This window comes from Myotis daubentonii, chromosome 13 (assembly GCF_963259705.1).
Source record: "Myotis daubentonii chromosome 13, mMyoDau2.1, whole genome shotgun sequence".
In the NCBI taxonomy this organism is placed as follows: domain Eukaryota; kingdom Metazoa; phylum Chordata; class Mammalia; order Chiroptera; family Vespertilionidae; genus Myotis; species Myotis daubentonii.
The window spans coordinates 58,281,321-58,306,836 of NC_081852.1; the positions used below are offsets into that span (position 1 = coordinate 58,281,321).

The 25,516-nt window shown below is 44.4% G+C and overlaps 1 protein-coding gene and 1 non-coding gene across 9 annotated transcripts; one reads left to right on the forward strand and one right to left on the reverse strand.

The window, feature by feature from the left end:
• The first annotated feature begins 2,806 nt into the window (after positions 1–2,806).
• Positions 2,807–23,768, forward strand: DENND10 (DENN domain containing 10). 8 transcript variants are annotated; one of them, XM_059661577.1, is made up of 9 exons: positions 2,807–2,931; positions 5,285–5,481; positions 7,530–7,609; positions 10,686–10,834; positions 12,638–12,749; positions 14,233–14,333; positions 15,637–15,744; positions 18,899–18,993; positions 22,051–23,768. In XM_059661577.1, the coding sequence occupies exons 1-9, from the start codon at positions 2,877–2,879 to the stop codon at positions 22,225–22,227; spliced, it is 1,074 nt and encodes a 357-aa protein (XP_059517560.1). In that variant the 5' UTR covers positions 2,807–2,876; the 3' UTR covers positions 22,228–23,768. The 8 variants fall into 8 exon arrangements, with proteins under 8 accessions (XP_059517560.1, XP_059517563.1, XP_059517562.1 ...); XM_059661585.1 differs by lacking the exon at positions 2,807–2,931 and adding an exon at positions 3,116–3,232; XM_059661578.1 differs by lacking the exon at positions 2,807–2,931 and adding an exon at positions 3,301–3,496.
• Positions 11,523–11,626, reverse strand: LOC132215085 (U6 spliceosomal RNA). Its single transcript, XR_009448440.1, has one exon. It is a non-coding gene; the product is annotated as a U6 spliceosomal RNA (small nuclear RNA).
• Positions 23,769–25,516: the final 1,748 nt, after the last annotated feature.

Sequence of the window (25,516 nt, forward strand, 5' to 3'; positions counted from 1 at the left end):
GGACACAGACAATAGGGTGGGGAAAGCGTGGGGCGGGGATGGGCATGGGCTAGAAAAGGTCACTGGGGGAAAAAGGGAACATATGAAATACTTTCAACAATAAAGATTTTTTAAAGCCGAAACCGGTTTGGCTCAGTGGATAGAGCGTCGGCTTGCGGACTGAAGGGTCCCAGGTTAGATTCCGGTCAAGGGCATGTACCTGGGTTGCGGGCACATCCCCAGTGGGGGGTGTGCAGGAGGAAGCTGATCGATGTTTCTCTCTCATCGATGTTTCTAACTCTCTTTCTCTCTCCCTTCCTCTCTGTAAAAAAATCAATAAAATATATTTTTTTAAAAAAAGATTTTTTAAAAATTAAAAAATACATATTGGTCTAGAGTTTTACATACATATGGGATCATAGTGAGTTAATACAAGTAGGTCTGCCTCACTCTCTCAATGACTGTAATATGGAATATGCCATCAAATTTTTTTCTTTATGAATAGAGATTTAGGTGATTTTCACTTTCGCTATTACTGGCAGCTCTGCATGAAGATCCTTGCACATGCGTATTTGTGTGCATGTGTAAGTGTTTCACCAAAAGCAGGTATTTGAGGTGCAGGTTGATGCAGGCTGATGTGTTGTTGAGATTGTTAAAGCAAACCCTCGATAGGATCTATTTCTCTGTAGAACCTCGCTGAAAATTACAAAGGCCAGCGAAACCTGAGTGCAAGTGTCTTCTTGGCTTCCAAACTGATTCTGATTCTGTGTCTCCTCAGCCCCTATTACATGCATGTTTTCTGTGAGAACAAGCAATATTAACAACTACTTACTACAGTAGTAAGCACAGAGAATCCAAAGGTGCATAGTTCAGGATGCTGCCCTCCAGGAGTTTAGTCCAATGGGAGAAACAGAAGAGCTATATACACACCTACATATACTCCATTCCCAGCTTTGTGGCCAAATGCTACCAGATTCTGGAAGAGAGAAAGATTAGTTTTGCCTGTGTTTAGGGAAGAAATGGTATTTAAGCGTTCATGATGTAGAATTTCCCAAGGTCAAGAGCAAGTGGAACAAGGAGACTTGTTCAAAATGTAGCAGAGCTGATGGTAAAGTGAAAAACAGGAAACAATGTCCATTAACAGACAATGAAATGAATCATATTTTCATAATAGCTTACATTATTGAACCAGAGCTCTATTAACTTAGGTATATCTGTAAAAACAAAAATTGGGGGGGGCCAGCATTGTACAAGCAATTACAAACAATGTGCTACAGAACAGGAGGCTGTGTAGCACCGTGATCTGGTGTGTGGCTAGAGACCCACTGCTGGGGTCCCATCCTGGCACCACCACTGCAAGCTGTGTGATCCTGGGTAAATGGTGCCACCTTTCAGTGTCCTCACCTGCAAACTGGGGGTCATCATAGGATTTATATATAGGGGTATAGTGAGGATTTAAGGAAGTAATACAAGTAAAACACTTAGAACAGTGCCTGCCACTCAATAAATGTTAGCTATTTGTTGCATTGGTGTAAAATTTTTAAAGGAGTATAGTAGTTCGTTGAGTGAAACACACATATATCAAAGGTTGAAAACATTTAGTAAAATGACAAACACCAAATTCAGTTCCTTGCGTGGGGTAGGGAGAGGAAGGAGATGAGGGAAGAAAAGGGAAGCCCTAGCTGGTTTGGCTCAGTGTTCAGTCCGTGCACTGGAGGGTCCTGGGTTCAATTCTGCAGGCTTGCTCCCCAGGCTGGGGCACGCGGGAGGCAACCAATCAATGATTCTCTCTCATTGGTGTTTCTTTCTCTCCCTCTCCCTTCCTCTCCGAAATCAATAAAAATATATTTAAAAAAATAATAAAAGGGAAATGCTTAAGCTACATTTATAATAACTATTAAGTTGAGCAGTAACTGCATGCTTTTCTTAGTATTCCTGCAGACACCAAGGACCCTCCCTAATCCGTTTTGTGTGATTTGGGGATGGAGGTGCAGAGGATTCAGAAGGAAGGATCCCTGAGCCACCCAAACTGTCTGGCTCCTTCCCATCATTCAGATTTCGGTTCAAATAGTGGTTCTTCAGAGAAGCCTTCCTTGACGCCATTTTAAAGCAGTACATCTCTATCCACTCTAACACACTGAACTATTATTTTATTGCAATGGGTTTATGACTCTGGGCTGTTTTAGTAGTACTTTACTGGTAATTGTCCATTTCTCCCCACTGGAATGCTCTGTCTTGTCAACATTGTATTTCCAAAGCCATTTTAAGTTCTCAATTATTTTTCTGTTTTGGGATGGATGGCTGAATGAATGAATGGAGACCCTTCGTCCATCTTCAGGACTCCTCTTAAAAAAATTTTTTTTTTAAATTGATTTCAGAGAGGAAGGGAGAGGGAGAGATAGAAACATCCATGATGAGAATCATTATTAGGCTGTCTCCTGCACGCCCCCTACTGGGGATTGAGCCAGTAACCCAGGCATGTGCCCTTGACTGGAATGGAACCTGTGGTCCCTCAGTCCGCAGGCCGACGCTCTAACCACTGGATCAAACCAGCCAGGGCGGGACTCCTCCTTTTAGCGGAGTGCAGAGGTAGAATGAGGAAAGCCCGAGGGAAGTGGGTTGAGGAGAAGGCGGATGAAAATCTGCATTAGATAAACGGTGGGAAGCTGCGAGGCTTCTGAGTGTGAAGAACCGAGGGCTGAAGGTGAATGGAGGCGCTGGGAGGAAGTCCGGACGAGTGGGGCGGGGACGCGGCCTCCAGGGATGGGGCGGGGTCTGGGGGAGGGGCGGAGCCTCAGCCAGCGGGTGGGGCCAATGGGTAGGCGGGCCCTGGAGGAGGGGGCGGAGCCTGCGAGCGGGGCGTTGGGAGCAGCGCGCTGCAGCGGCGGCGGCGGAAGATGGCTGCGGATGGGGTGGCGGACACTCAGCTGATGCTCGGAGTCGGGCTGATCGGTGAGCACGCAGGCGCCCTGCCCCCAGGCCCGCACCCCAGTTCCGCCTCCGCCTGGGCCTGGGTGGCTCCTCCCCCCGCCCCCTTCGGTGGGGAGGGCGCGACCCCCTCCACGTTGGGCCTGGGCAGGGGGCGGCGCGGCCCGGCCTCCTCGGCGCTGGGGTTGACCCGCGGCCGTGGGCCCTTCCGCCCTTGGTGCCCTCCCGGTTCGGGCGGCGGGGCGGAGCGACCCTTCGGGCCTCCTAGGTCCAGGGAGGGGAGCTCTTGGACGTTCCGGGCCGCAGACGAGCCCGGCCGTGGAAGGTGACCAAGCTCCCTCGGCTGCGAGGGGGCCGCTGTGCAGGCGGGACCCCAGCTGGACCGAGAGCCGCTCTCAGGCGGGGAGGCGGCTGGGCCGGGGTCCCTCGGGGGTGGGGACGCCTGGCGTGACTGCCCGCCCGGCGCCCGGCTGGCCTGGATCATGTGATCCAGCGATTGGAGACGCGGTGGCCGACTACCAGCTCCGGGTGCAGCGTTCTATGCCTGGATTATCTCCGTTTAACTCACTTCGGCTCCCGGGGGCTGTGGGTAACGTTTGATGCACACTTTCCGGGGCAGTAGCTCGAGGCCAGGTGTCCACCGACGCACGTTAGAAAGTGGCGGAACCGGGGTTAGGACACTTGCAGTCTTGTCCCAGAGCCCCAGCTTGAGCCCGTGGGGGACCCCGGCATCGTCTGAGACACAGCTGGTGCACGCAGCACGGGTGTCGACTTAATCACATGGGTGGGACCCGTTGGTGTTGGGGGATTAATGGATGAGGAAGTACGTTGGGATCTTCCAGCAGCCCGGGATGTGTGCCAGGCGCGGGGGGAGGTGGGGAGGGGCTGCCGTGTGCCAGGGTTGGGCGGTTCAAGGAACCATTCATTTGATAGGCGACGGCGAGCACGGGGTTGCTGGAATGAACGTCGGTCGGTTCCCTACGTGCCATGTCCTTTGAAAAAGTATTCTATTGAGATTTTTACAAACCCCTTGAGCGGTTCTCAACCTGTGGGTCGCGACCCCTTTGCGGAGGGTCGAACGACCCTTTCACAGGGGTCGCCTAAGACCATCGGAAAACACATATATAATTACATATTGCTTTTGTGATGAATCACTATGCTTTAATTATATCCAATTTGTAACAATGAAAATACATCCTGCATATCAGATATTTACATGACGATTCATAACAGTAGCAACATTACAGTTATGAAGTAGCAACGAAAATAATTTTATGGTTGGGGGTCACTGCAACATGAGAAACTGTGTTAAAGGGTCGCAGCATTAGGAAGGTTGAGAACCACTGCCCTAGACGCTGTTTCCCTGGTGTATACAAGAACGTTGCTTGGGTTGAGAAAAACGGGCGAAATGTGCTGATTACTTTTCAGTGCCTCAAAGAAGTGCATTTATCTGGAAATGGCTTCCTGTATTCATGCCTTTTTAAAAATTAAATCATTTTCTATTTTTTAATTAATTGCAGTTGACATACAATATTATATTAGTTTAAGTGTACACCCCAGTGATCAGACATTTTGTAACTGACTAAGCGATCATCCCGATGCATCTCATACCCATCTGAACATTTCTTAAATGTGGTTTTAAAACTGTTTCAAAGCAAACCTAAGTAACTTCGTCATCTTAGTCCTGCCTGAAGTCCTTCTGAATTAAGGCTGAGTTAAACTCTGACTTTATTTGCTAACAGTGAAGGAAAAGATGGCTTAATCATTTTCAATTCAGCAGGCTTTTTATTTTTCGTGTTGACTTGAAGAATAAAGGGGCTTGCTTCAAAATAATGGAAGGGGAAACGCTCCTCCCCCTTATGAGACAAGGAGGGCCAGATGTTGGTAATTGTTGAAGCCGAGTGATGAGTGATGGAGATGGGGGAATTTTATTATTCTCTCTGCTTTTTTATATACTTGATATTTTCCATAATAAGTATTTTTTAAGTCTGTAGATCAAAATCTAGATTCTTAGTGCTGTATGTGCAATAACTTTCTCTAAAATTTAGACTATTTTTGCTTGGAGTTTTTATTAATAGTAGATTGCTCCGCATTTGTTATTGAGATGTTTACTTTGCTGATGAAATTAAAGCTTTAAATATAGAACTTGCACAATCAGTATGTAAGATGATTTACTCGAGTAGCCTAAAATTCAAGGTCAGGAGAGCTAGGTAATTTGAGCAGTAGAGGTAGGTGGGAATTAGGGGTCTCACCAGTTCCGGGGTGGTTTGTAAAATAGGATGTTAAAAGTGATTCCACTAAGTGCTTCTGAGTAACCAATCAATTCACTTCCTTGCTGCTGTTTGACATTCTCACAGTGACCATCTTTCCACCGTAGAAAAGGACACAAATGGAGAAGTTCTGTGGGTGTGGTGTTATCCTTCCACGACAGCTACGTTAAGGAATCTGCTGCTGAGGAAATGCTGCCTTACAGAGGAAAACAGACTCCTCCATCCCTTCGTCTTCGGTCAGTACAGAAGAACATGGTTTTATATCACAACAGTTGAAGTTCCAGATTCTTCAGTTTTGAAAAAGGTATGACTGCGTAAAGGTAAAAAAACAAAACAAAAATATTTAAAGTGATGTAAGATTATTCCAGTAACTCTTTTTAGCTTTAGGTTTTATCATTCACAGTATGCTTTTGCAAAACATTAAATATGATTTTCTTTTTTTTGTAATGTATTTTTGTTGATTTCAGAGAAGAAGGGAGAGGGAGGGAGAGAGAGAGAGAAAGAAAGAAAGAAACATCAGTGATGAGAGGGAATCATTGATTGGCTGCCTCCTGCACGCCCCCTCTAGGGGATCTAGCCCGCATCCTGGGCATGTGCCATGGGCCGGAATCAAACCTGGGACCCTTCAGTCTGCAGGCTGATGCTCTATCCACTGAGCCAAACTGGCTAGGGCTACATATGATTTTCTTTGGGAATGTTCTCTTTCATGTTTCACTCTCATTCATCCTATAAATATTTGTTGGTGTGTATTATGTGACTGACCCTGTGGTTGGTGTGGTGAAGCCTTGTTCGGGTTATACTCTGATGGAATAGAAATATGTAGAACAGCGGTTCTCAACCTGTGGGTCGCGACCCCTTTGGCGGTCGAACAACCCTTTCACAGGGATCGCCTAAGACCATCCTGCATATCAGGTATTTACATGACGATTCATCACAGTAGCAACATTACAGTTATGAAGTAGCAACGAAAATAATTTTATGGTTGGGTCACAACATGAAGAACTGTATTTAAAGGGCCAGAAGGTTGAGAACCACTGATGTAGAAGTACTTTCAAAGTAATGCCTGATTAGAAGTGTTTTTTCCATCATTAAAAACTATTTTAGAGGATATAATTATCCTTGCCATAAAGAAATTTTTTTTTTTGTTTGTTTGTGGCTGGTGAAGGCTATATTAAAAATAGAAAGGATAATTAAGGAAACTCAAGTACTCAGTAGGTTTTTTGTTGTGTCATTCGACACGGACAGGATCAGGGTGACATGTTGAAAGCCACTATGTGGTGCCCGTGAGCTCCCAAACAAGCAGCAGGTTTTTTCAAAGACAATAATATTGGGGGGAAGTGGCTGAGCTCCTGGCATGTTCCTGATGGAGACTTATCTTTTTAGGGATAATTTTACAGCCAATAACCAGATGTATGGAGCATGTCCAAGATACCAGTTTAAATTTAAGGAATTACATTAAAAATAACAGGAAGGCAACAATTTTGAAACTGGTAGAGGTTTAAGACAAAATAGAAATTCATAATTAGAAAATGTAAATTTGCAAAAAAATAGTTTTCCACATGTTATAAAATCTTTGGTTTATGTTTATTAAGTTCTTGCTGTAAAGTCTTGATGTATTCTCAAGTAGACTTACTAAGTTTTACCCCGCAGACTGTCAAATTATAACAATAGCGATTTCAAATTTATTTTTCAGATTTGAAATATAGCAAGATTTTGAAATTTTACCCTTCAAAATATGATTTTTAAAATGTATTTCTTAAATGCTTTGCTTTTGTAAAGTTCTAAATTTTGTCTCACTAATGAGAAGAATAGTAGGCATAATGATTATCAGAAATTTATATTTATAATAAAGGTATATAAATAAATGAAGCATATTATAACAGTGCCCTTTAGATTATATAGCAACTTTTGGGAATTAACTATTTCTGGAACGGTATAATTTTTACTGTAAGCATTTTACTGCGATATATTTTTGTTGTTTCCCATCCTTCTATTTCATTAATGAAAAATAGTTGCTAAATTGGTAGGTCTGTTATAGTATTCCTAGTTCTGTTTTGATGATGTGAGGGGGTTTAAAATAAAAATTCACATTTTTGATATTTGAAATATTTTTGTTTTCAAAAAAACATTACAATCTCATGTAGGAAATGCAATATATATTCCGTGTAACTTTTTATATGTGTGGATATACATATAAGAGTATAAAGAAGCAGCGAGGACTTGGTCACATTTTGGTCTTTTCCTTTTTATGCTGGTATATCTTGTACAAGAGGTTTGTTAAAATGTAGTGATAAAAATTAATTCTATTAAAGTGTCTTTAAAAAGTGTACTTTTTTTGTTTCTTTTGGACAGGTGACTCATTTTTCTATTGTTCTGACCGCCAAAGATTTTAACCCAGAGAAATATGCCGCCTTCACTAGGATATTGTGTAGGTCTGTATGAAAACTGTGTTAAATACTAATATACAAAAATGAAGATCTTAGTATCACAGAGTAGATTTCTACACCGAGGAAGTCGATTTCCCCTTTGTCTCCCCAACTGAATCTTTACTGGCCCTTTGAAGACTGTTTCATAAAGGGGAACTTGCTTTTTGGCTTCAATGACACTGCTCCTCTTATTTGGGAAAATGGTCGAGGGGAGGAGAAAAAGTAGTTTGCACAACTGTTGTGGTGCCTGGGTGTTTTGAGTCACTTGCCATTTTTGGTCTGTTACTTCTACTCATTTCCAATCTAGAATTTTTCTAAACAGGACAGATAATTAAGTGCTTTATGAAGTGGCAGGCTGCTTTGTATGTGGCAAGGCCTGTGTGGGAATCATTTTGGGGAAAGTTAATAATTCAAAAGTGAGCATTTTGAATTATGCTAAAGCACAGGAAAACATTTCTTAGCTGGAATAATGAGCTGAAAAACTGAGTAATTGGTTAATTGTGATTCAAGTAGACTTCTTTAGTTTCATCCTAGTTGTTGAAAAAATTTATCTAAAATGCATCAATTTACTTTCTTGCCTTGGTAAGTATATCTAGCAGACTTTATTAAATCTTTCTTGTGTGTGAGGAATATTGGCTTTTTTCTGTAATGAAAACTTTTACAGGGTTTTAGCTTAGTTTTAAATATTGTTGACACTAGATAGACTTAGAAGTCTCGATGTTCTGTATTACTCAGCCCTCAAGCTCACACCCAGGGAATAGTTTGTGTTTGGGGTGAATGAGGGGAGTTTTGTTTCTCCCACTATAAGCCTGATAAATGGTTTCCTTTTTGCCATTTTTATGTGCACACACACAACATAGCGTAAGAATACCTTCTCATAACCTAAGGGTTTCAGTTAGGTTGTATTTTGACAAAATGAAGTTTTACTGTTTTTGCAGCCAGCTATGCTGAGAAAGACTTCTTGTCCTAAGATAAATTCCAGGTGTATGGCTCACTGTGGAATATCAACAGTTGTCTGCTAATATGGTACAAAAAGAAATTATTATTGTTAGGAGAGACACTGTCCAGCAGCTGTGAACTAAAAACATTGTAAAGGTGTTTTTGAACAAACATTAGACTCCCATTTCATTTGATGGAGTCAGGGTTAGGTTACGTCACTGAATTCCAGGAAGCCCAGGGGGTTTCTCAGCTTCGGTGGTGCCATGGCATTGCCGCATTCTGGGTTCTCTCCTGCTCCTGTGCAAGGAAAGGAGGACTCAGAGCTATTGCCAGCCCCCTCCTCTGCTCCTGCCTCTTAGTGAACTCTCCTGCTTACCTTACAGGTGTACACACCAGTGTACTCAGGTGCATGCATGCACACACACTCCCCATGAATGCATGTGTCTGCATTCACATGCACAGAGACACTTTTAAAATACATTTTTTAATTTTTCAGTTACTGTTAACATGCAGTATATTAGTTCAGATGTGTACCATAGTAATTAGGCAGGTTTTTATAATGGTGAAGTTACCATGGACATGCTCCCGTGCCTGGTGAGAGAAGCAGGCAGGCGTTCCTTCCACAGCATGCTGCTGAGGTGGCGGTAGAGGCCCACATGGGGGTTCGGGGTTCATTCCCTCTATGGGATCCAGGTCAGTTGGCATGAGCCTCTTCCTCTTCTGGTCCCTCCAGCTACTGGCTCTGGTAGAGAACCAGGCCTACTTACGGTCCGTTGTCTAAGCCAAGTCTGACAGCCTGTGGCGCTCCGTGGACTATGGCTCCCTGGGCTGTGCTTTGTGTTTTTCCTATGAAATGGTTTTGGTGGAATTCCTCCCTCCGTTTAGTCTCGTGGCCCAGGGTTGTCATGTGGGAAGTCATCTTATCCTGCCTTTCTTATGTTTCTCTTTTCCTGTCTCTTGTTTCTATTTTATAATTGTAATGGTATGGTTTTGGTTTTTGTGTGTTTTGGGTGGTGATATAAGCACAGAGTTAAAAAACCAACTGTGCCGGAGGGTATACGGTGAAAACTAAGTCCCTTCTCCGTTCCCAGCCTCCAGTGCTACCTCCCGACCCCCACCCCCGAGGCAGCTCCTGGCCTGTTTTGTTTCTATCCAACTGGAGGCACTGTCTCCGTATGTAAGCATGTGGCTGAGTTCATGGCTTGACTCTATTTTACATATATGATAGCTTGCCATCGTCATTGTTCTGTACCTTTCTTTCTCATTTTGTACATTGGAAAAAATAGAAAAACACTGGTGACTGACAAAATTTGGTAAACAGTTAAAACTCTTTTTCATTATCTTAATGAAACGTAATCTACAATAAGTATCATTTTCAAGTGATCTAACTTAAACATTGGTTTTATTTTCCTCCCAATTTTCTATCCCAGCTGCTAAAAGGCCCAAGTAGACCCAGCCCTGCTTTCCAAGCAAAATTTAGATTTCGTTACTCATCGGAAGAGATTTCCGGGGGAGGGATTGATTTCACATGCGAGCTATAAACGGAGCCAGTTTCCTGTCAGCATTTTCTGGAAGATTTCACTTGATGAATGTATCTAGTGTGCATTTATCACCAAAAACTTAAAGGAGTTTGCTTTCTTAATGATCTAAATATAGTTATCTCTGGGACTCTGATATTAAATACAGGTTTCACAACTAATTACTGCTTTCTCTGTGATCACTGCATAAACCACCTTACTTGTCAAAGGAAATTCAAGCAATAACACAGTTGTTATGGCTAAGAACACCAGCTGTGAATGAATGTAAGACAGAGAAAGAGATAAGTGTACAATGTTCCTGAGAAGAATGAGGCCCCGGGAGGCCATGGTTCATTCTGCCCTAGTGGACTGTAGCAGGCTTCCCCACATAGAAAGAGGGAGCAGCTGCAGAGAACTGTCCAAGGTCTCTCAGGTGGTGCTTTTTTATAAACACATCTTCAAATTAAATTTTAGAATTATCACTTGCCAGGAAAAGATTCGGCATTCAGAGTGTATAAGCAAGCAGGCTTCAACTCTTTAGAAAGTGCCCACGCCTAGTCTTGGTGCATTGCTCTATGTGGTTCTTGTGAAATAAAAGCATGATGGCTCTTTGTCCTTTCTTCCAGGATGTACCTGAAACACGGGAGCCCAGTTAAAATGATGGAGAGTTATATTGCCGTTCTCACCAAGGGGATATGCCAGAGTGAAGAAAACGGCTCTTTCCTTAGCAAGGACTTCGATGTCCGAAAGGCATACCTCGCAGGCTCCATCAAAGGTAAAAAGAAAACAGACCCATCCCAGATTCATTCATCCCGACGACAACAAAACCCCAAGCCCACGACAGTCATTCAGTAGCTCTGTTTTCCATCTTTCCACATAGATGGTCTACAGAACATGTATGTTCTCTACAGGACAGGACTTCAGCTTCTCCATTTCCTAATTTGATTAGAATTGTCACAGGAAAGCAGACTTTTGTGGTGTTCCTTTCCAAAAGATTCTGACTTTTATTGTTTTGCTTGAATTTGTTTTTTAATGTATATATATTTTTTATTTTTAGAGAGAGAGGAAGGAAGAGAGAGAGAAACATCTATGTGAGAGCAAAACATCAGTCGGCTGCCTCCTGCATGCCCGCTATTGGAGATCAAGCTTGTGACCCTTCCGTACATGGGACAACACTCAACCGAGAGCCACTCTGGCCAGGCCAAGATTCTGACTTTTTAAAAAAATATGGAACACTTCTGCCCTAACCGGTTTGGCTCAGTGGATAGAGCATCGGCCTACGGACTGAAAGGTCCCAGGTTCGATTCCGGTCAAGGGCATGTACCTTGAATGCGGGCACATCTCCAGTAGGAGGTGTGCAGGAGGCTACTGATCGATGTTTCTCTCTCATTGATGTTTCTAACTCTCTATCCCTCTCCCTTCCTCTCTGTAAAAAATCAATAAAATATATTTAAAAAATAAAATAAAATATGGAACGCTTCATGAATTTGCATGTCCTTGTGCAAGGGCCATGCTAATCTTCTCTGTATCGTTCCAATTTTAGTATATGTGCTGCCGAAGCGAGCACAGATTCTGACTTTATAAATAGAAATGTTTTTTTCACCAGTAAGCTGCATTCGAGGGCTCCACTGACTTCCATAGTGCTCTTTCCTTAAATCAGAGCAGTTACCTCTTCCATCTGGACGCTCAGGCCTGGACCCAGGCTTCTTGCCCAGCTCCCTGCCTTTTTCTCCTACCTGGAACATCCAAAATGGCAGGGACAGTCCAGGACTAAAGCCACAGACTTCGGGGCTCTTAAGAAAGGGAGGAGAGGAGAACTCAGGGGCAACGCCAGCCTTTCCTCTCGTCCCCCCACAGCGCCTGCCTGTCTTCACTGCTAATGTCACTGTTCTGTGTGGTTTCTAAGCATCCCTGTGGAGGTGCCAGGTGTCACCCAGCTATCTCAAAGGACTTAAGTTATGATGTGGGTGTGTGGGAGTGAATATTTTTTAAAACTTAAGTTTTGCCCTGAGTGGTGGCTCAGTGGTTAGAGCGTCAGCCCTGGAACCAAAGGGTCGAGGGTTCAGTTGCATGTCAAGGGCACATACCGGGGTTGTGTGTTTGCTTCCCACCCCCACCTAGTCAGGGAGCATGTGTGGGATGCAACAAATTGATGTGTCTCTCACACATTGCTGTTTCTCTCCCTTTCCTCTTACTCCCTTCCACTCTCTCTCTGTAAAGCAATGGAATAAATGTCCTTGGGTGAGGATTGACACAAACAAAAAAAGGAGTTTTTATGACAGTGCTGGTTCCCTTTGTACCATTACTCCACTTTTTTGTGAGTGGCTTTATGTGTGTGTCCAGCATAGAGTCCCTGGGGGGACAGGGGTAGGCAGCTGTGACGCCCACCCTGGAGCAGACGTATGGATTGAAATGCCCATCCACCAGATAGGATACTTCTGTGCTTACAGCATTTATCAAAATTTATTCTCTGTGTTAAAAATAATTTTGAATTCATGTGAAGAGTTCTTTCCAATCAAAACTTTATTTTCTTATATAATATTCAATGTAGTAATGCTATAATTTCTTTTGTTTTAAGATATTGTATCTCAGTTTGGAATGGAAACAGTTATCTTACACACAGCACTGATGCTAAAGAAAAGAATTGTCGTCTATCACCCCAAAATAGAAGTTGTCCAGGAGTTTACCAGGTATTCCCTCTAATCATTGAGCAGTGTAATGTTGTTGGTGTGTTACTATATGCTCTGTTCTGTTGCACATTTGGTAAAAATAGAATATGTTGGCTGGGGGTTGAAGTACCGTTTTGGTCTAATGATCCAGTTTAGATTTATTTAGCAATTCAAGGTCACTGAATTTGGACAGATTCTTCTTTAATTTTAGAAACATGAATATTTTAGAGCAGGGAGTTTTCAAAATTTTCTTTGCCAGAGGGGAAATATTTTAGGCTTGTAGGCCTTATGGTCCCTGCCCCAACTACTCAACTGTCATGGGTACCTACATAAGTGAATGAGCATGGCTGTTTCAATAAAACTTTATGTGTAAAGACAGGAACTACCTGTGGGTCATAGTTTCCTAACCCCTGTTTAGTAAGTTGTTTTTCTGTTCAGTTTTACCACACTCTTCTCTTATTTTTATAATAAACTAGTGGCCCGGTACATGGATTCATGTTTGACTGGAATTAAGTATGAAATGAGAGACTTAAAAAAAATTTTTTGCACCCTGGCCCAGGTGGCTCAGTTAGTTGAGCGATATCCCATGTACCAAAAAGTCACTGGTTCAACACCCAGTCAAGGGCACATTCCCAGGTTTTAAGCTAGATCCCCAGTAGGGGGTGTGCAGGAGGCAGCTGATTGATGTTTCCTCTCACATTGATGTTTTTTTCTCCCTCCCTCCCTCTCTCTTCTTCCCTCTCTCTTAAATCAATAAAAACATCTATCTGTATAAAAGCCTAAGTGACCGTCCAACTGTTCTCCCGATAGCTATGACATGCAGTGACCACCAGGGGCAGATGCTCCAACCAGTAGAGGAGGGAGCCTGATTCCTTGCTGAATTGGCCGTAGTTTAGGTTGCTGCTGGGGCACTGTCTGCCCTGAATCTGCTTCATTCACACCCCAGACCCATCGGGGGATGTCAGAGCCATGGTGCACAAATTTGTGCACCGGTGGGGTCCCTTGGCCTGGCCTGCACCCTCTCACAATCCAGGACCCCTTGTGGGATGTTAGAGAGCTGGTTTCAGCTCGATCCCTACAGACCAGGCTGAGGGACCCCACCAGTGCATGAATCTGTGGCCCAGGCCTCTAGTATTTAATAAAAATAAGATTTAAAAAAAATTATTTTTTTTTCTGAAAGAGCCCTCTTTAGATTGTACCCTCAGATCTGAGTCTCCCTCTCCATGGCAGTCTACAGCATAGGATGTTTGGAGGAAAACCTTTGAAGCGTTTCTCTTTGCCAAGTTTCTTTTGAAACTCCACCTTGAGCTTTTTGTAGCTAAAAAGCAGAGTTTAAAACATTGCGTTACTTTCGTTTAAAGCCTGGAGCTGTTGGCCCGTTTAGGGCTGGTTCTCCCTTCTGCCTCTAATACCCAGCTCCTCCCCCGAAGAAGAGGGCAGAGGGCAAGCTGAGTCTCTCAGGTGCAGGCCAGCAGCCATTTGCGTTCTCACTTTGATTCCCCAGAACCCTGCCTGCCCTGGTGTGGCATCGACAGGACTGGACCATACTTCACTCGTACGTGCACCTGGATGCTGATGAGCTGGAAGCCCTGCAGCTGTGCACAGGTAGGCCACAGGACCCAGAGCAGGGCTTGGCTTTAACTAGGATTTCTTGGTTCTTTGGTTTTGTGTGTGTGTGTGTGTGTGTGTGTGTGTGTGCATTCCTAAGAAGAGTACTGATCAGTTATTATTGCTTTGGCAAATGGAACCAATTCCCCCCACCCCCTTTAATTTAGAAAAAAATTGGGTAAAATACATGTAACACAAAATTTCTTATCTTAATCTTGTTTGTTTTTTACTTTTTAAAAATCCTTACTTGAGGATATGTTTATTGATTCCAGAGAGAGGGAATGGGCAGGGGTATGAGAGAGAAACATCATAGGAGAGGACATCGACCTGCTGCCTTCCACACACACCTCGACTGGGAATCCCAAAACCTTTCATGGTACGGGATGATGCTCAACGAACTGAGCCACACTGACCAGGGCTCAATGTAATCAGTTTTAAGTGTGTAGTGCAGTGGCATTAAGTACATTCACATTGTTATGCAGCCATCATCAAAATATAACTTGTTTTTAATTTGTCAAGTCTTAAAGTTTCCTTATCAGTGATTTGATTTAGAGTATAACATGAGCCTTGTTATATTTTTTCCTTAAAGAAAATAATAAAATTATTTTTAAGTGCTGTTATTATATTTGTATGCCCAGCTGGTGTGGCTCAGTTGGTTGAGTATCGTCCTAGGCACCAAGAGGTCATTGGTTCCATTCCCAGTCAGGGCACGTGCCCAGGTTGATGGCTTGATACCCAGTAGGGGGCATGCAGGATGCAGCCAATTGATGTTGCTCTCTCCCTATCCTCTCTTTCGAAAATCAATAAAACCATATTTTTAAAGAAATATGAAAAGTCTGGGAATTGTTATCTTCACACCAATTCCAAAGGTCTGCTAATTCTGGAGTTGCCCTGATTCCTTTAGCACTTACTGTGTCAGTTCTGAAATTGGTGAATGATGATGATACTGTTTTCACCCACTTTCCCTGAGAAACCTGGGTGTTTGGCTATGATATCTTGAAGACGAGGACCTACAGGGGGAACGCTGATCAAAAGGATCCTGCTACTTTCTGTCTCGTCTGTCATTTTTGCCCCAAAAGCATTCTCCTTTGTTGACACTGAAGTCTGGCTTTGGAACATTTGAATTATGTGAGTTTCTTCAGGCAACTGACAATAACGTAGTCTTAATAAATGCCACAGGCCACAGCTAATGTGCCCTGAATAAGTAAAGCAGTGAAAAGAAGCAGGTGGTGAGCTTTTTAGACGCAATTCTCTTGATGTGTTCACAGTGTGATTTCTTCGTACTCCATCTCTAACACAGGTTACATTGCCGGATTTGTAGACTCGGAGGTGAGCAATAGAGCAGACCTGTATGACGTGTTTGTGAATCTGGCAGAGAGTGAGATTACCATTGCCCCACTTGCGAAAGGTTAGTTTTCTGTTCTGTTCTGTTGTTGATACAAGATGTAAGCCAAGCAGTTGTATTTTTTTAGACTGATTCTCTAAAACCAGTATTTGAGAGCCTACTTAACTGCTGGAGGGATTTTTGTGTGTCTAGAACACAGCATTTATTCTCACAGGCGTAGCCATCTATCTTTCTATATAAAAGCCTAAGCGACCATTCAACCAGTAGCTATGATGTGCACTGGCCACCAGAGGGCAGATGCTCAATGCATAGGTATGAAAACATGGAACAGATTGATGAATCTCAGAGGGTAGGGGGGAGTGAGGAAGAGATCATTAACCAAAGATCTTATATGCATATTAGAGGCCCGGTGCACTGATTTGTGCAATGGTGGGGTCCCTCAGCCTGGCCTGCGGGGATTGGGCTGAAACCGGCAGTCCGACATCCCCTGAGCGGTCCCAGATTGGGAGAGGGCACAGGCCAGGCCGAGGGACCCGAGGGCCTCTAGTGTTAGTAATAATCCTCGATGCTTATGCTGCACAGTATATGTTAATAAGATAGTCTTCATCTGTTTCTCCACTTTATATTTAAACAAGGTATATTATCTATTGCTGTATAACAAATCCCTTCTAAACTTAGTGATTCAAAACAACAGATATTTATCTCACAGTTTTGGTGGGACGGGAACTCAGGATTGACTTAACTGGGAGGTTTTGGCGCAAGGGCTCTCATGAGTTTTCAATCAACATAGTGCCAGGGCTGCAGTTATCTGAAGGCTCAGCTGGGGCAAAGAGGCTGCACTTCCCAGCTAACACATGGCTGTTGGCAGGAGCCCTTGCACGTGGGCCTCTCCATAGGGCAGCTTGGGTGTTCTCATGACCTGACAGCTGGCTTCCCAAGAGAAGAGAGGAGACCACAGTGCCCTTATGGCCTCGTCTCAGAAGTCACACATCACTTCCTCCATATTCTATTTGTCAGAAGCAAGCTATTAAGTCGAGTCCCACTAAGGGAGAGGAAACAGGCCACACCTCCTGAAGGAAACATTATTAAAGAACGTGGGGACATTTGTCACTGCAAAAGGGTTGGCTGTGATCCTCTGGAAAATTTGTGCGAAGGATGTCCCAGTAAGCCAGGAAGTGAAAGGATTCTTGGAGCTACGATCAAGAAAGGGTGTTCTAGTGTCATCTCTGGAAGCGAAATTGTCCCAGATTATAGCTGCGTAAAATGGTAAAGGTTGAGCTAATTGTGCATGTGCCCAGGCACTTCTGAGGTGCTGGTTATAGGTGGGAATTCCTGGGGCAGCTTTTCTGTTGTCATTTATGTATCTTTCTCCTGAAAGTAGGAATAGCTGAGTGCTGGCTGATGAGGGACTTCGTTAGAACCAGAACTACTTTCTTTCATTTGTTTTAAAATTGCAAACATAATGCATGCTCATGGTCAAAAATTTTAAATATAAAATCATCTTTAGGCAATACTACCTTCAAGCAAAAGTGACAGAAAACTAGCTGCGGCCGGGCCACTTAAATTGCTGACAGGGTGGCCATCTCCTTGCTGCCATATGTTGCTCTGAGTCTGTAAAATGGGCTCATCCTGGTCAGCACCATTCACGTTTGTCCCTTGGGTGACAAATTTGTTTCTCTCCTGCTGCAGAGAGTAGCGCTGCTTCTAAGTAATGCAGCGGAGGTGGTTTTCTCCGCTCCGTGCTGAGGGCCTTGCCACACTGAAGGTTCAGGGCTTCCGCGGGACTGTCAGGAAGCGCCGCTTTCACAATATTCCTGCCAGAAAGATAAATGTGAATTCCTAACTGTAAAGACCTGGACAGGAAAGTCAGGCTCTTGGCAACTTATGTGTATTCAGAAGCTTTCATTAGGTGCTGTCTAGAGAAAAATAAAAACCTTTTTCAGGGCCAGCACCGGTTTGACTCAGAGGATAGAGTGTCAGCCTGCGGACTGAAAGGTCCCAGGTTCGATTCCAGTCAAGGGCATGTACCTTGGTTGCAGGCACATCCCCAGTAGGACATGTGCAGGAGGCAGCTGATCGATGTTTCTAACTGTCTATCCCTCTCCCTTCCTCTCTGTAAAAATCAATAAAATATATATTTTTTTAAAAAAAAACCTTTATCAGGTAGGTATGAAGGAGAAATTTGGTTTAGTATTAGTGTGTTTTTATTGTGGACACAAAGTATATAAATCATGATTATGCCTTTTTTACCGCCCAGCATGTGTTTAGCAAGAAGAAGGAAATCGGGGGAGGGGGGAGTTTGTCAGTTGCTTTTATTTTTTTTATAAGATTTTTATTTGAACCAAACTGACAACATATACCTGGGAGCAAGATCTCAAATAGCTCTGCGTCAGTTGCTTTTTGAAAATTCCCTGTTTGATCTTTCAGATTTTCAGATAGATGGCATGATTATTTATTATTTATTATTATTTTTAAAAAATATATTTATTGATTTTTTAAAAAAATATTTTTATTGATTTCAGAGAGGAAGGGAGAGGGAGAGATATGAAACATCAATGATGAGAAAGAATCATTGATGGCTGCTTCCTTGCACGCCCCCTTCTGGGGATCATGCCTGCAAGTCAGGCATGTGCCCTTGACCAGAATCGAACCTGGGACCCTTCAGTCTGCAGGCCGACGCTCTATCCACTGAGCCAAACCAGCTAGGGCTATTTTATTGATTTTTTACAGAGAGGAAGGGAGGGGGATAGAGAGTTAGAAACATGGATGAGAGAGAAACATCCATCAGCTGCCTCCTGCACACCCCCTACTGGGGATGTGCCCGCAACCAAGGTACATGCCCTTGACTGGAATCGAACCTGGGACCCTTCAGTCCGCAGGCCGGTGCTCTATCCACTGAGCCAAACCGTTTAGGGCTATTATTATTATTCTTAATCCTCACTCGTGGATATTTTTCCACTGATTTTTAGAGAGAGTGGAAGAGAGACAGAAACATCGATGTGAGAGAAACACATCGATTGGTTGCCTCCTGCATTCATCCTGACCAGGGGCCGGGCCGGGGAGGAGCCTGCAACCAAAGTACATGCCCTTGACTGGAATCGAACCCGAGGCCCCTTGGCCTGTAGTCCGACACTATCCATTGAGCCAAACCAGCCAGGGCTGTTTTTTATTATTTAAACTTCTAAATATTCACACAACATATTCTTAATCTCACCAGAGGCCATGACAATGGGCAAACTGCACAAAGAGATTGGTCATCTAATTGTTCAGTCTGCAGAAGATCCAGAGAAATCGGACAGCCAAGTTATACAGGTAACTCCTTACCCCGACGACTTACTCCGTTCCTGACCCGTGTTGCTGGGTCGTGCGCAGAGCTGCCCCTTACCTGCTGTGCACGTGACAGAGGGAAGTGACTGGGAGAGACCAGCGGGCAGATGCTCATGAAGGTTTGCAGATGGACCTGCTGGAATTGAACAGGCGGGGGCTGCCATAGCCAATCAGCTATCAGTCTCTGAGGATAAGATCTTTATGGGGGGGAGGAGCTGGGCTGGTGCTGAAGCTAAGCATGGTGAGAAATAATAACTTCTAAGTGGTCTGGAATGATGTTCTGGACTGGCCAGTGCATTCTCCTAGCAGAATTTTCATGGAGAAACAAATTGTAAAGAGAAGGTTGCTGCTGAGCATGGGGAACCAGGTAGAGTGTCTTAATCCAGCTTTGATGTGACGTCTCCAGGACAGTGAAAATGCAGACCCTGCCAAGCTCAGCAGACGGGTGTCGCACGCCGCAGGGCTGGCTCCTCTGTGCTCTGCTCGGCAGCTGGCGACGGTGCCATGTGGACCCTCTCCTCTCCCCTTGCCAGATTGGGATGGCAAATGGTTTTTGTTTTTTACTTTTTATTTATTTATTTATTTATTTTATTAGTTAAGGTATTACAAATGTGTCTTCATCCCCCCCATTAACCCCCAACCTCCCCCCCCCCCGCCCCGCACACTCACGATCCCATCCCCCTGTTGTCCATGTCCATTGGTTTGGCTTATATACATGTATACAAGTCCTTCGGTTGATCTCTTCCCCTTACCCCCGCACTCCCTGTTTTTTACTTTTTAATTGATTTTAGAGAGAGGGGGTAAGGGAGAGAGAGAGAGAGATAGAGATAGAGATTGATTTGTTGTTCCACTTATTTAGGCATTCATTGGTTGATTCTTGTTTTGTCCTGACCGGGGAATCGAACCCGCAACTTTGTTGTATCGGGACGATGCTCTAACCAACAACTACCCGGCCAGGGTCAAATGGTTTATTTACGCCTCTCCATGTGGTGTAAGCCCCTCCGCTGCACGCAGCTCGGCGGCCTCTGCCCCTCTGTCTGCTGCCAGTGTGCATTGTGTCCCTTTCCAGCAACTTGCTCCTCTTCTGCAGAATACACTTGAGCCTTGCCTCTCCCAGGCCCTGCCTCATCTAGACCCGTCTCCGACGCTGGGGGCCAGGGGCCTGGAAAGATGGTCTCCCCGTCTGAACCCTACCTCGGGGCCTCATGTGCTGTGAAGGCCCTACTCTTCTTGTTGCGCCTAGCTCTTTTCTCCATTCATTTACTTCAGTGATATTTATCGAGCAACGACTGTATGTCAGGCATTGCACAGGGCAGTGCAGGGCAGTGGCGAGCAAAGTGCCTGCCCTTGTGGCCTGTATTTTAGCGTAGATGAAGAGAAAATAATATAAGAAGATCATTGTGAGCCTCGATAAATGAATGCTGTGACAGAAACAAGGGGCTGAGGTATGACAGATAAGGGACCAGATGGCTCTCGGAGAAAGTGACGTGAGCTAGAGGGTGCTGAAGGGCGAGGCCCACAGGTTTGCCAGGGACCCGACAGCAGCGCTGTTCTTTATGTTCAGTGCTGGTGGGCTGTCCAGCTGGACAGGAAGAGTGGGTGGGTTTTGTCCCGAGGAGCCGCCCAGCCATCCCTCTGTCAATATTACAGTAAAAATATTGACTCTACATTGCAGAGTTGGTGAAATATGTGAATTTGAGTTTTGAATGAGTGTTTTTCAGTGGACTAAAAGTGATACAAGATTACTCAGTATAATGTATAATGAATGTGTCCGGCATGTTGTAGGGATACACACACACACACACACACACACACACACACACGAGGCCTGGTGCACGGGTAGGGTCTCTTGGCTGGCCTGGCGCCACCTGCTTGCTGGCCCCACCTCCACGCCACCACCCGCTTGCCAGCCAGCCCCACCCTCCACCACTGGTCGCTTCCCTCTGCAGGGCGACCAGCAGGGCGATCGGGGGCGGGAGGGGGGCCTTAGTGGCACCTGCCTTGGCTGGCCGGGGGCATGCGGGCTGGGGGCAGCTCCTGCGTTGAGTGTCTGCCCCAGATGGTCAGTGAGCATCATAGTAACCGATTGTTCCACTGGTTGTTCCGCTGTTTGGTCGATTTGCATATTAGGCTTTTATTATATAGGATATAGTTTAATCCTCACCTGAGGATATGTTTTTACTGAATTTTTAAAGAAAGAGAAAGGAAGGGAGGGAGGGAGAGAGAAACATGGATCAACCAGGGATTCCACCTACAACCTGGGTCTGTGCTCTGAACAGGAATCTAACCCGAGACCTTTCAGTGTACAGGACAACGTTCCAACCAAGTGAGCCACACCGGCCAGGGCCAAAAATATTGGAAAGGTTAATGATGTCAGCAGACCAAGAAAAGGACATGACTTTGATGTGAGTTCTGGGGAGGCCTCAGCCTTCCAAAGGAATGTGAGTCGGCGAAGAGGAATAAAGCCCAGGTGGCAGGCGCTGGGTTTCTTATCCCAGGCAGAAGATCTATTCTAGAAACGATAGCAGGTTTCCGCCAAAAGCTAACCATAGCATTACCATACATCCGCCAATTCATTTCTGGGTGTTTATCAAGAATTGAAACAGGGACTCAGATATTTGCACACCCATGTTCATAGCAGCACTGCTAACAGCCAAAAAAGGTGAAAATAGTCGGATGTACATCAGTGGATGAACGGACAAACACAGTGTGGTGTATAGGAACCGTGGATTATTATTAAAAGGCATGAAGTTCCACATGGGTGAACCTTGGAAACATTATTCTAAGTGAAATAGCCAGACACCAAAGGACATATATTGTACGATCCCGCTTCTATCAAGTACCCAAATAGGCAAATTCAGAGGCAGAAAAAATTATCCGTGATACTGATTTTTCTGTTAACCTAACTTTGTTTCACTTTTTCTAATTTATAAAGTTAATTTGATATACTTTTTAAAATAGCAGGAAGAATTTCGTTAAAATGCAACAAACTACTCATTTTTCAGTGCTAACGTATTGCATATTTTCCTGTTTTTATTAAAGGACATTTCCCTAAAAACAAAAGAAATCTTCACCAACTTGGCACCCTTTTCAGAAGTTTCAGGCGATGGAGGAAAGCGTGTCCTCAATCTTGAGGCTCTAAAGCAAAGACGATTCCCACCAGCGACAGAAAACTTTCTGTACCACCTAGCAGCAGCCGAGCAGATGCTGAAAATCTGACTGTCAGGATGGTATCACTGAGGACACGATCACCCACTAACTATGTGTAATACTGAAAATAACAAAGAAAATGGTATATTTTAATGATTTATTTGAAAGTATTGAGATTTGACCTGAAAAGCACTGAAACATAGCAAAACACTTGATTTTCTCTATCTGATTAGTTTCACACCTGTCATCCATGTTGGACAAAGTGCTGTAACTACCGTAAATAAGTTATAAAATGGCCTGATGGGCTGGAGTGAGAAAAAAGCTCTGTCGAGTTCTCGTGTAAGTCACAGCAGATCCGAAAGCCTCCGTGATTATAAGTTCCCGTTTGTCTCATTGTGTCGCCACAAATGAATGATTTATTTTCAGAAAGCTGCCTGAAATGTTGCTTTGTATTCTTCTAGGAAGAACTTTAATTCCTCACGAGGAACTGTACTTTCTGAGCCAAACTAAGTTTTCTGCAGGACTGTCTAGAGCAGCGGTTCTCAACCTGTGGGTCGCGACCCCTTTGGCGGTCGAACGACCCTTTCACAGGGGCCGCCTAAGACCATCCTGCATATCAGATATTTACATTATGATTCATAACAGTAGCAACATTACAGTTATGAAGTAGCAACGAAGATAATTTTATGGTTGGGTCACCACATGAGGAACTGTATTTAAAGGGCCAGAAGGTTGAGAACCACTGGTCTAGAAGATCATTCAAAAGACCCTGCAGTTGCACTTTCATGTAAAAGAAACAATTTTTTTTCTTGGCCTTTTACCATTTTACCTATATTATGAGGGTTTTGCATAGATTTTATACTTGAGTAGACAACTTTAATAATTCGTATTTATACTGTCTCAGAGGTAAGCATTTGGCAAGCTGAAGCCATCAGTGCTCATCAGTGAAATTCACCTTGTTGCTAGCAATATTACTTTGAAAGATGCCAGTCCTTATATAGCAGAGTAATACAAGCAGCCCATTTTGAATATTAATGTCTATAACTGAGCTAGCAACTTTCATGATTGGTAAGGGAGTGTAAGATTTAACTGCCTGCAAGGGCAAAAACCAGAGGTCTTCAAGAAACTCCAGTAAAAAGTGACTTGGCCACATAAGAAATTCCTGTTCCTGTTCAGCTGTGTACCTTTCTCATCATAGGAGACCTAAAAATTGCAAAAATAAGCAGGGAGGTCTAAGTTATGTACTTGTTATTTTATTGTATGTATTCATATTAACTCTGAAAGGTTATTTTACAGTCAGTCCTGTTGTCCTCGGAAATCTTACCCAGAAAAAAATGTCTGCAAAAAATCTTGTCTTTATCGGATCTTTCATTTGTTAAGTAAAAAGTTTAAAATAGCCCTTTCTCTTCCTTCTCGGGTAAGGGTGGACCTGAAATGAGGTTTTGTTTACTAAGGCAAACAATTTAAAATTAATTCTGCACTTTATGAAAATGAATACTAACATCTTTTTCTCCTTCATTTTTGTATTACTGCATTAGCTAATCAAAGTTGTTAAAATTGCAAATGTATGATGCAGAAATAAAATGGAAATATTTTGATATTCAACCATATTTAGATAGATGAAATATTGTGTCCTTTCTCTAATTCTCTCCACTCCAAAAAAAGCAAAACCTTCCAAGTGCAGGTGTGCTGGGGGGGGGGGGGGTATTAAAAGACGTCTTTGAAAGTGAAGGGGGTCCAGGCTCCTTTCCTCCCACCCGTACGTCCTCCATTGCCTGTTCCTAGAGCAACCAACTTCAAGGTGTCTCCTTGAAAAGATGCCCTCACCTTTCCACTCTCTTCTGTAGTGGGTGAGCCTTCATCTGGAGCCTTTGTACATTTTGTTCTTTTGTTTAGTCTAAACCCGGGGCTACACTGAGACATCTGGTAAATCAATTTGACTAATTTTATCCTTTTAGGCTGTTGTGAAACCCTTTTTATCAAATTTGGAGATAAGCATCATTCTGGCCCAGGGAAAACTGAAAGCCAGATACATCCTTTGATGATTCGGGCAGGTGTGTTGGAAACATTCCTCCAGGATGCAAATGTTCGGTACCTACTCTGCACAGTGCACTGTGCACCCTCGGGCTCCCTTGATGCACAAGGCAGTTCTTGCTCTCAAGGGACAGTCTACAGGGGCACTGGGTCTGCACACAGGCCACTGCACTGTGGTGTGGCAAGTGTTAGACACAAGTGCTGGGAGCACAGGAGGCACCCGATTCAGCACTGGGAATCCTGGAAGGCTTCCTGGAGGGAGTGACTGAAGTCCAAGTCAGACCTGAAGCGTAAGTAGGAGTTAATCCAGAGCAAAGTAGGTGTGAAGGCCCAGAGCAGAGAGAACATGGCCTCTGAGGAGCTGGATGTTGCTTCGGAGTGAAGAAAGGGAGCGGCAAGAGATGAGTAAGGCAAAGGCTCTTCCTTGCCTGCACAGCAAGGAATCTGAACTTGATCCTGAAGTGCCGAGAACCCACTGGAGGCTATTAAGCAGGTGTGGTGTTGAAGAGCCACCTGGAGCCTGGACGGGGAGCCAGGCAGAAATAAGGCGAGTGTTACCAGCAGGGGGTGCTGCTGGGCTGAGCTGGCAGTAGCAGTGGCCACGGAGAGTTCTGGAGATGACTTGAATGGGAGAGTGGGGAGGGTGCAGTCAGGGTGACGCCAGTGATCCTTCTGATGCAAATGTTCCACTTCCTGACGTTGGGAGGCCTCAAGTGGGCACCCAAAAGTGCAGGGGGCAGCTGGGTGTGAGCCTATGGCCGGGCACAATTAACAAGCCCACAGGCTGGTCGAGCAGCCAGCAGTGTCAGTGCAGTTTGGGGGGCATGGCTGACCGCAGTCTCAGCAGAGTAGAAGGAGGGGTGGGAACAGGGAGGGTAGACAATATTTGAAAAAGTGGCTACGAATGAGGGTTTTGCTTTTTTTCCTCACCTGAGGATATGTCTATTGATTTTAGAGAGAGAGGAATGGAAAGAGAGAAACACTGATGTGAGAGAGAGACATCGATTGGCTGCCTCCTGACTGAGGACCCAACCCACAACTTCTTGGTGTTTGGGACGATGCCCCAACCAACTGACCCACCCGGCCGGGGCAGGGGTTTGCTTTTTTAATGAGACAGTGAGTCAGGCAGTGTCAATATTACTGGGAAGAAGCAGGGGGTGACTGCATGCAGGAGGGGAGGAGGGGAGGAGGGGTGCGGGTGGAGGAGGGCCTGCAGGTTTGGTGCCAGAGGTTCCATGGCTGCCAAGAGCCTTGCTTTTTCCTGCGAAGCAGGAGACAGGGTTGCTTGCCAGTGAAGAAAAGGAAGGAGCTGGGAGGCGATGGT

Bases quoted from the DNA above. Each gene is read 5' to 3' on its own strand.
- DENND10 (XM_059661577.1), top strand. From the start codon at position 2,877: ATGGCTGCGGATGGGGTGGCGGACACTCAGCTGATGCTCGGAGTCGGG. The intron at 7,610-10,685 runs GTCTGTATGAAA...CCTTTCTTCCAG, and splicing joins TTCACTAGGATATTGTGTAG to GATGTACCTGAAACACGGGA. The intron at 12,750-14,232 runs GTATTCCCTCTA...TTGATTCCCCAG, and splicing joins GTTGTCCAGGAGTTTACCAG to AACCCTGCCTGCCCTGGTGT.